This window comes from Felis catus, chromosome C1 (genome assembly GCF_018350175.1).
Source record: "Felis catus isolate Fca126 chromosome C1, F.catus_Fca126_mat1.0, whole genome shotgun sequence".
NCBI lineage: Eukaryota > Metazoa > Chordata > Mammalia > Carnivora > Felidae > Felis > Felis catus.
Genome location: NC_058375.1, coordinates 63,353,364 through 63,364,942, shown reverse-complemented (window position 1 = coordinate 63,364,942; position 11,579 = coordinate 63,353,364). Strand labels below are relative to the sequence as shown.

The 11,579-nt window shown below is 36.2% G+C and overlaps 1 protein-coding gene across 2 annotated transcripts in view; it reads left to right on the top strand.

Moving 5' to 3' along the window:
* The first annotated feature begins 1,858 nt into the window (after positions 1-1,858).
* Positions 1,859-11,579, top strand: part of ASB17 (ankyrin repeat and SOCS box containing 17) — a 70,700-nt gene continuing 60,979 nt past the window's right edge. The window contains exon 1 of one of the 2 annotated variants that reach the window (XR_006584413.1): positions 1,859-2,398. Coding sequence is in view for 1 of the 2 variants with exons in the window: in XM_003990239.5 (XP_003990288.1) it covers positions 1,998-2,398 (401 nt within the window). In the remaining variant the exon portion in view is untranslated. The remainder of the gene's footprint in view (positions 2,399-11,579) is intronic. The other variant, XM_003990239.5, reaches the window with a different exon arrangement.

Genomic DNA, 11,579 nt, shown 5'->3' with positions numbered 1-11,579 from the left:
GCTATGCATTTTAAGATACCCTTTAAAACTGACACAGAGCTATTAAATATACATTTAAGGCATTATATAATATCTACATGTACTTTTTATTTGGCCTTTGTAAATACACAGTTCCTCACCATACACAGAAGTAGGAAAATTTCTCTTCTCTCAATCTTGTTTTTATTTTTTATTTACTTTTAAATATGTAAATATGTAAATCTGATTAAAAAAACATATTCACTGACATTCAAATCATAAAGAAAGTTATAAAGAAAAAAACATTGAAATTATACACTCAGAGATATACATTGTTATTACTTTAATAACACTCTTTTTCCCCAAAAGCAGGATTTATCTACTATCTGTTTCCTTTTGGTTTTGAATATAATTGTAGAGCTTTTGTTTCATGACCACTCTTCATAAATGAGCCATAAAAATGGAAAGGTATCTCTTTCTTGAGAAGCAGAGAGAATATACACAAAACCTCTGGTACTATCCTGCCTGTGTCCAAATCCCAGCTTTACCACTTACTAAGACTTATCATCTTGGGCAAGTCACTAAGGCTCTGAATCTTAACCTCCTTATCTGTGGAGTTGTTATAAGGATTAAAGGGGTTAATATATAAAGTACTTAAAACAGTGCCTCATACATAGTAAGTAATACATAAGAGTTACCCATTATTATAAATGGTCATACAAAGGTGCACCTATGATATGTTGTTATATAAATACAAAGGAGCTCATAGAACCAGTTATGTACAATATTCTATTTGTGTAAAAAGAATAAGGTATATAATAATATATCTATTTATATATATAAGCATAAAAATATTTGAAAGACTATACATAAAACTGCTAACACGATTATCTCAGGGAAGAATTTTCACTGGCTCTATAATGTTTCCATTTTTTACCACCTTTATGTATAGTATTAAGAAATCAGCAAAAAATAGTTCAGTTTAAATGCATTTTTTTTTGAAGTGGAGAGAATAAAAAGAGAAAGCCAATAGAGGAAAATAACAGAACTCTTGGTTTTCAGAAAGATGACAATAGTTACTAGTTTTTCCTGCTATCCTGGGGACAGCTTAGAGCTTACAGAATTAAATGCAGTATTAGTGGAAGTATATTATAGTAAACCCAAAGTTATAATTTCCTTGTACTAAAGAAACATTATTTTCTGTGATCTAAAGAAGAAAAATGTTGAGAAGGATAAAGAAAACATTTAAAATTGCTAATAAATACATGTAAGTTTATTAAATTTAACAGAAAGATGGCCGAAGCATAAACTACTAAACAATGATAAAACAACCATATTTCCCCTTTATTTTCCTGGAACAAGGATGCCACAACAAGCTTGATATACCTTTAATGTACAAACTATATGTTCTGCCTAATTTATAGAGGAACAATATCTATAAAATTTTAAATTCTAAAACAAAGTTTCTGAATTTTGTTTAACACTGTATGTCAGCTTTTCTCTCTGAGAATTAATATAGTGCCTTCTGGCAGGTCTCTTAACCTTCCTAAGTCTCAGTTTCTTCAACTATAAAATAAGGAAAATATCCTATGAGGTTTAAGTGAGAATGCAGTACTCATGCAAAACATGACAACCTAAAAGGAATAATCAACCTGGTTATTACTATTATTTTGTCTAATTTATAGACTGTGTTTTCAGCACTTCATAAACATACATACTGGCTTGAGCTAAAGTTTTAGACTTAAAAATATTATATCTCAGCTGCCACACATGCCATGTATATCCAGTATGTCCCTCTCAAATGTCCCCAGTTACGTATATTATACCAAATTCCTGACCTATGCTGATGACAGATCACCATCTATTGTGATGTCATCTAGTACCTTATGGTAATATTTCATATGATATTTTTGTGGCTACAGTTTAAAGGGCACTTCCTGTTTGTGGAGTAAAGCCTACCACATTATCAAAATATGTAACTGAGGGATTACAGTATGACCTCCTGTGATTTGATTTCTATACTGTTGCCTTAAATAGCAATGAGTAAATCTTCCAAATTATGTCACAAGACTTCTTGTCCAAGAAGCAATATATTCTGCAATCTCATTGACAAAATTGTTAAAAGACCATCCTTGCAGTTTTTGGGTCAGTGGGGATATCACTGTTACGAACCTAGGATTTACAGAACCCTGGCAAAAATTCTGAGGTATGTCGACTTGGATGGGTTTGACATACTACTCTCAGACTATATTGCATTTGTGGAAAAATCAGGATACCGTTTCGAACTGAATTTTAATCTTGAATTTACTGAAATATGTGTGAATACTATTCTGTACTGGGTTTTTGCGAGGAAGGGTAATCCTGACTTTGTGGAATTGCTTCTCAAGAAAACAAAGAACTATGTTCAAGATAGAAGTTGTAACCTGGCACTGATATGGAGGTAATAATCTCATGTTTTTACCATAAAAGGACAAAATTTCTCTTTGGGAGATTATATTACTTCTTTTTTTTCTAAAATAAATATGCCTGGTGGCTATAAGGATAAGGAATCCTAACTTGATTGCTCATCCATTTGTACACTCCTCATTATTTGTTCAATAAATGTTCCCCTATATGTACATTACTATGTACCAATAAATTGCTAGTGGTTCTGCTCTATAAAGTATACATGCTAGTGCTCAAGGTAATGGCATGTTAGACAACTTAGATTTCTCTAACTAAACAAAGACATTGTTTGGGGTAATACTGTGATCTCTTCTTGAGAATACCAATAATGCGTATCTATCTAGTACATATAAAAAATCACTTTAAAGTATAATTCAGAATACACACACACATTCACTTAGTAATAGTTAATAACATAATAATTCCCTATTTGTATGTTAAGCATTGATAAATTTGACTCCAAATTCTCCAGAATTGAGCACAAAGCAAGTTAAATACTTGATTAAGTCTGTCGGAGAACCAAATTTTCACATAGTCTGAACATGTCAATCTAGCTAATGAACGAGGATCTTATAGAATATAATATTCAATGTGACCTCTTTGTAAAGTCCATAATATGTATTGTAAAGTTACTCAGTTTGTACTAACTCCAATATACTCTTCAGTTTTTGGTACTAGTTTGATTAGAACAAATGCGCATTTGTTCATTCATTCAATAAATTATTTATCTACCACCTTACTATGCATAAGGCATTCTACTAGCTAGGCACAATGAATAGAGTATGAATGCAGTGAAAAACAAGACAGATAAGATCAGTTAAAGACTCAACCAATTTAGATTCTGCCTGAAGCAGAGGTGTTCTCTTGATTGGGTATCACTATGGTATTGGAGAATCACTAGATTGCTTTCCTTAATGATCACCCAAGTACATAATCTGATAGCTGCAGTCTGGAATATCAATAAATAAAATCCCCAAACAGTATTTTTTGATTGCTTTAAGGACCATTATATTTAGCTATAGCAAAGATCAGCAGCTTCTAAAACTGAGTGTCCCTAGCTGGGCCAAGTAATGCCTATGTATATCCCTGGTAGGCTCATGGGAAAGAAAAATAGAGTAAAACAGAAGAAGAGAAGAAAAACTTCAAAGTGTTTAAATAGAAGGCAAAAGGGGAGGAAGGAAAATGAAAGAAACACACACAGTGGGATATGATACAGTGCCATTAACAAGTGTCTTAAGTGACAGTTTTAAAATCAAGAAATTCTAACTTAGATGCATCCACAAGGTGAAACACATTACTGGCCAATTCTATGTACCATGACATCATCTGGATCTTTCAGTATTGTCGAATTTCAGATTCAGATGGGATCTAAGAATTCATTAGCAAACCTTCACCCTGGGCAGCAACTCTATATCAAACATCCCTGGGTGATGCTCATATGATCTCTGCTTGAACAACTCTAGTAGTAGTGAGTTAACTATTTCATGAGGTAAACCATCCCTTTGCCCAGGGCCCCTTCTTTTTTCCAGGTATACCCTTTCCCTCAAAGATTTTACCCAGCCCCAGGACTTAAATACTATGTATATGTATATGTATATGTATATGTATATGTATATGTATATGTATATGTGAATGACTCTTCAGTCCTTATCTTCACCCCTGACCTCTCCTCTGAGCTCCAGACTCCTTCTATATGAAGTTGTCTATTCAACATCTCCACAAGTCACCTCAAACTTAACAGAAATAAAACAGAACATTGATCTAACTCATTCTCCCCTTGTCAACCTGCTCCTTCTCCTGAATTCCCCACTTGATTAATGGCCCCTATTGTTCTATCCTGTTGCTCAAGTTAGAAATCCAGGATTTATTCTTGGTTCTTCTTCTTTCACCAACACATCAGCAAGTACTTTTGACTCTGTCTCTAAAACATATCTCTCTTAGCTAAACATCTTTTCATTTCCTCCATTTCTAACCTAGGTGAAGCCATATTCATCTCTTGCCTAGGCAACCGCTATAGACTGCTCGAGTCTTTCAGCTTCCACTCTTCCCTCTCAAACTCTGTAATCTATTCTTGACTCAGAACCCTGTGGAAACCTTATAAAAACTGAAATATGTCATACCACTTGTGCTTAAAATCTTCCAAAACTTTCCCACTACAAGTGGAATAAAATTCAAACTCAATACCCATTGTTTAAAAGCCCTACATGATCTGACCTCTCACTATATCAACCAAATCCAATCTCATGTCATTCTTCCCCTTGAGCACTATATCCAGCCATACAGACCCTTTTGTTTCTTGAATATCTTCAATTTCATTCCTGTCTGAAGGCCCTGTAGTAACTGTTTACCTCCAAGTGAAAGAAGTCAGACTGAGAAAGACAAATATCATATGATTTCACTCATATGTGGAATCTAATTAGCAAAACAAATGAATAAAGAAAAACAGAAAAATACCCATAAATACAGGGAACAAACTGATGGTTGCCAGAGGGAAGGGCATAGGGGGATGGGTCATATGGGTGAAGGGGACTGGGAGATACAAGCTTCCAGTTATGGAATGAATAAATCGCAGGAATAAAAGGCACAGCATATAGAATATAGTTAATGATACTGTAATAGCATTGTATGGTGATAGATGGTAGCTACATTTGTGGTGAGCATAGCATAAAATGCATAAACTTGTTGAGTTACTGTGATGTACGCGTGAAACTAATGTAACATTGTATGTCAATTATGCTCAAATTTAAAAAACTAAAATTGAAAAAAAAAAACACTGTTCCCTCTGTCTGGAAATTTCTTCACTCAGTTCTTCCAATGGTTAGTTCCTTTTTATCAGCTGGAACACAGTATAAATGTCATCTCTTCAGACAGGTGGTCACACCTTCTAAAGAAGCCACTCATTCAAATATCATAACACTATTTAATTCTCTACACAACATCGATCACTATATGCTCATTTGCTGCTGCTGGTTCCCCCCCCCCCCCCCACTGATTTGTTCACTGTCCACTGTCATTAAAAGTAAGCTCCATGAAGGGTGCCTGGGTGGCTCAGTCAGTTAAGCATTTGGCTCAGGTCCGTGATCTCATGATTTACGGGTTTGAGCCCTGCATTGGGCTCTGTGCTGACAGCTCAGAGCCTGGAGCCTACTTCAGATTCTGTGTCTCCCTCTCCCTCTGCCCCTCCTCCACTCACATTCTGTCTCTTTCTCTCTCAAAAATAAGTAAACATTAAAAAATTAAAAAAAAAAAGTAAGCTCCATGAGAGGAAAAAATCTCAACTACTTCCTCAACATTGAATCCTCAGTGCCAAGAACTATGTACATACACAGAAAGTGCTCAATCAAGATTTTGTTGAATGAAAAAGTGAACTTTTTATGCAATGTTATTAGATATTTCTTCCTCATAGTGCATTGCAATCTGTCTCCATTTCTCCAGTTCTGCCCCCAGAACTATAGAGAACAAAGTCTATTTCTCTCCTACATGAAGATCTCTCAGACATTTGAACACAGCTAATATGTCCCCAAAATGAATATCTTAAGTTTCCTATTATCTGTTGTTCTTTATTCCTAAAGCAGCATCATTTTTTGGTCACCCTCCTCTGCATACACTCCAATATGATAATTTTCTTATTATAATAATGAAGTGTCTGAATAAGTCCTTGAAGGGGAGGAGATAGAACTAATGAGGGAAAGGAACTTAAGTTTGTTCATTTTTACAACAAACCTGCAATATTAATCTAAATGCCACTGTATGACAGTCTACAAGTGATTAAAGAGAGATGATGTCATTCAGTTAAAATAACAATAATCATTTATTAAGAATTTTCTAAGTGCCAAGCACTGTGTTATTTGATGGGAATACAAAAATAAAATAGCCATATATCCTGATTTTGGAGAGCTCACAAACTAGTAAGTGAACAATAAATATTGTAATTATACCATAAATGCAAACACAAAAGCATGTGCGGGTGGAGAGAACAGAGAAACAAGTTGTTAAACACTACTGTGGAGGAGTAGATACAAGGCTATCTAGAAGATAGGATATCTTAAATTGGTTTTTAAAAAATGAAAGGGAATTTTCTGTTCTTTTCCCTTGAAGAATTGTAATCTAGGCAGAGGCAGGATGACTAAAACCAAAGGAGACACAAACAACATGTTGCATCCAGTGATTATGGACAATTGCTAGAAAGTGAGATAGGAAATCAGGTAGTAGCGGGATATGAAGCCTAGAAGTGAAAGCTTGCAGGACTTTGTAGGCCATACTAAGGAATTTGAAATTTACACCATGAGTGATGCCTAACTAGTGAAGGTCAGACTTGTAGTATGAAAAGATTCATCAGCTCCCATTTGAAGACTAGACTGTAGGAAGGGGCTAGAGGCAAGGAGACCAGTCAGAAGGCTGCTCAAATACTCCGGCACAATGGCAGTTCCAGACCTTCTGTATAAAAAGGGTTGGGGAAAGTAATCTTATCAAAAAGGTGTAGATGGTTAGAGAAGTTGCTTGAAACTGAATTTGCATAATGGGCACCCCATGCTAACTTAGCTTACATGTGTATATAATAGTTTGGGGAAAAGAACTAATTCTGCTCTGCCACCATCTTCTTCAACTCCTGGCTATGCTTTGATACCATAACAGTCCAGGTAAAACATAATAAGAAGTTAAACTAAATAGCAGTAGGGGAAAGAAGAAATAATTCAACTTAATAATTTAAGTTGAATAACAAAACATTGTAATTAGAAAAGAAGCATCAAAAAGAGAGAAGTGTTAATTTCAGATTTCTAAATTTTAAGACTGGTTGATGTTTGTATTAGTTTCCTCTTACTGTTGTAATAAAATTGCTACAAACGCAGTGGCTTAAGATGACACAAATGTATTCTTTTATAGTTCTGGAGGTCAGAAGCCCAAAATGAGGTTACTGGGCTAAAATCTTTCTAGTGGCTCTTCAGGAGAATCTGTTCCCTACCGAGCTTCTAGAGGCTGCCTGAATTCCTTGGTTCATGGCCTCTTCCTCCATCTTCAAAGTCAGCACTGTAGAGTCATAACTCCTTCACTGGCTCTGCTTCTACTGTTCTCTGACACTTCTTGTAAGGACCCTTGTGATTTCATTGGATCCACCTGCATTATCTCCCATCTTTTTTTAAATGTTTATTTATTTATTTTGATGGGGGGAGGGGCAGAAACAGAGAGAGAGAGAGAGAGAGAGAGAGAGAATGAATTCCAAGCAGGCTCTACTCTCAATGCAGAGCCCAATGCAGGGCTCAGTCTCACAGACTATTAGATTATGACCTGAGCTGAAATCAAGAGTTGGAGGCTTAACCAACTGAGCCACCCTAGCACCCCTCAAGATCCTTATCTTAATTACATCTGCAAAATCCATTCTGCCATTTTGAGAGGCATTATTCAGTCTACCATAATGGTCATACCACAAACCTATCAAGATTATTACAAAGGATCTAAAAAGCCAGGTTGGGACATATGAGTTTGCATTACCTAAGAGATATCCAGGTACAGATAAGCAGTAGGTGATTAGATAGTGTCATGCTTGAGTCTCTTTCTTTTACATTCCACATCTTGTATGTCAGGATATCTGTATACTGTTCAAACAGTATACAGAATCTGACTATGTCTACTGTTATTGGCTGGCACCAAGTAATTTTCCTCCTCATATAAATTTCCTCCTCATATAAATAATTTTCCTCCTCAGAATAAATTCTCAACAAATATAAGATCACATTGCTTTTCTACTCAAAATCTCCAATGGCTCCTCCATTCCACTTAGAGTAAAAGATGAAGTCCTTTCAGTGATCTACAAGGCTCTACATGATGTGGCATCCCATTACCTCTGTTCTTGTTTCCTACTACTCCTCAGCCTTGTCACTCTTTCAGCCACACTGGCTCCCTTACTCTTCCCTCACCACTCCAGGAACACTCACCTGCCTTAGGGTCCTTAAATATCCAAGTGGTCAATTTCTTGATCTCCTTATTCTTCATCCAAATGTCATCTCTCAGTAATTCCCTCTCCTATCATCCTATTTTAAAATTGGAAAATACCCTCAGTACACCCTCCAGCACTTTCACACTTCCTACACTGCTCTACTTTTTTTCTTATCAAGTCTTCTAACATATTATAAAATTTGCTTTTCTGCGATGTCTATTCTGTATTGTCTGTTTTGTCTCACTACAACACAAGCAGGAAAGTAGGCATCTTTATTATTTTCATTCACATATCCCAAGCACCTAAAACAGTATTTGGCATACAATATGCATTCAATAAATATTTGTTGAATAAGTTAATAGACGGTAATTAAAGTTATAGTCATGGATGAAATTGCCTAAGAACATAAATCAAATGAATTAGTCAAAAGGCCATATCTTCTTTACTTATGTTAAGTGGAAAGAAAGAGGAACCAATAAAAGATTACTGACAAGGAATAGCCAAAGAGGCAGGTGGATAGCTTGGTGAAAACAGCCTTACTAAGTTAGGACAAAACGTGGCTCCAAGAAAGTCAACTGTGCTAAATATCAGAAATAAAATTATTATAGAGAAGTATCTCTTAAATTTAGTGGCTAAAAACTAAAGGAGAAGGAGTAGGAAAAAATAGAAATAATTAGTATAGCTACAAAACTGAATCATTCTCTGCATGTCTATATGGAAATATTATGCCCCATTTAATAAGCATATATGACAGGTTTTCAGACACAGAGGGTTCAGTTCATTAACTTCACATTTAAAAACTAATTCTTGCTGTGCTCGCCTTACTCCATCCATATAAGTATTGCCATAATTAACTGTCAGTACAGATTAAGCAAATTTTGGTTTATAGTAACATGCTCTTTAAACATGAGGATTAATCATGTCATTTGGGTACAGATTAGACTTTTAAATCTCATTTTAAACCTATTTGAGTTTTAGTTATGTTTTCAACATTTGTGGTCTAAAATATCTTCTAAAGGTAGTATCAATCTTAATGACTTAAAATCAACTAATATCCCTAAATCTTAACCAGGACCACTTGTGCTATCTTTGTCCTGTAAATCCCCTGAATTCCTATACTTACAAGATTCTTAGTCAAATATATTAAGAGTGAGCAAGATCAGAGGTGGTTCAAGATGACAGTGTAGGAGAATCCTAAACTCATCTCCTCCAGTGGATACAACATAATCTACAGCTACATATGCAACAATTCCCCCTGAAAACAAAAAACGAAAAAAAAAAACCAAAACTTAGCTGAACAGATCCTCCACAACAAAAGATTAACAGGCCACATTTAGATGGGTAAAAGAAGCAGAGACATCGTCTTGCCAAAACCCCACCCCCAACACGTTGACTTACAGACTGGAAGAGTCAAGAGGGATCTCACAAATAACACAGCTTCTCTGTAAGGAGAGGGGTTTGTGCCCCACATCAGACACTCCAACCCTTGAGACTTGCATTGGAGAGATGAACTCCCAACATATCTGGCTTTGAAACCAGCAGGATTTATGTCCAGAAGAAATAGGGCTGTAGGGAATGGAGATTCCACTCTTAGCAGACTCACAAGCAGACTCATTCACTTTGGGACCAAGTACAAAAGTTGCAGATTGAAAAATGCCTAGAGCATATGTGAAGGAGATTCATTTGCTAACCTTAAGTTATCTGCCAGAGGGGCAGAAACCTGTTGAGACTCTCCAAGAGCAAAGGTACCAGCGGGCATCTTTTCAGCATTCACCATCTACTTTGCTAGTGCCAGCACAAATTGGTACCAACCATCTTTGCACTATCCCTCTACCTTACTGTCTACAAGAAACTCATTTCATGTATAAGGACACACACAGACTGAAAGTAAGGAATGGAATAAAATGTTTCATGCAAATGGAAACCCTCCCCCACAAAAAAGTTAGGGTAGCTGTACTTGTATCAGATAAAATAGGCTTTAAAACAGACAAAAATGGGCATTAAATAAAAATAAAGGGGCCAATCCAAAAAGAAGATCTAACATTTGTAAATATTTATGCACTCAACATAGAAGATCTAAACATAAAACATATATAAAAAATTGACAGCAGTAAAACAATAGAAAGGGACCCTATTTACATCAATTGATTGACGATTCAGACACAAAATCAATAAGAAAACATCAACGTTAAGTGACACATTACACCATATGGACTACACACACACACACACACACACACACACACACACACACACACACACAGAACACTGCATACAAAAGCAAGAAAATATACATTCTTCCCAAGTACACATGGAATATTCTCCAGGATAGATTATGTTAGGTCACAAAACAAATCACAATAAATCCAAGAAGATTGAAATCATATCAAGCATCTTTTCCAACTACAATGATATGACACTATAAATAAATTATAAGAAGAACATTGGAAAAATCACAAATATGTGGAGATTTGAAAATGTACTACTGGAGTGCCAGGGGGGCTCAGTTGGCTAATTGTCTGACTTCAGCTCAGGTCATGATATCACCTTTCATGATCTCACCTTTCAGGCCCCACATCAGGTTCTGTGCTACAAGTGCAGAGCCTGCTTGGGATTCTCTCTCCCTCTCTCTCTGCCCCTCCGCCATGCTCATGAGCTCTCTTTCAAATAAAACTTAAAAAAAAAATGCTGCTGAACAACCAATGTGTCAACAAAGAAATGAAAGGAGAAATCAAAAAATACCTTGAGAAGGGCGCTTGGGTGGCTCAGTTGGTTAAGCGTCTGACTTCAGCTCAGGTCACGATTTCATGGCTCAGGAGTTCTAGCCCCGTGTAGGGCTCTGTGCTAGCAGCACAGAGCCTGGAGCCTGCCTGGAGTCTCTCTCTGTCCCTCCACTGCTCATGCTTTCTCTCTCTCTCAAAAACAAATAAACATTAAAAGAATTTTTTAAACACCTTGAGATAAATGAAAATATAAATACAACTTACCAAAATCAATGAAACGCAGCAAAAGCAGTTCGAATTGGGAAGATTATAGTGATACATGCCTACTTCAAAAAAAAAAACAAAAACAAAAACAAAAAACAAGACAAATCTCAAATAAACTAACTTTACACCAAAAGGAACTAGAAGGGGCGCCTGGGTGGCTCAGTCGGTTAAGTGGACGACTTCAGCTCAGGTCATGATCTCGTGGTCTGTGAATTCAAGCCCCGCGTTGGGCTCTGTGCTGACAGCTCAGAGCC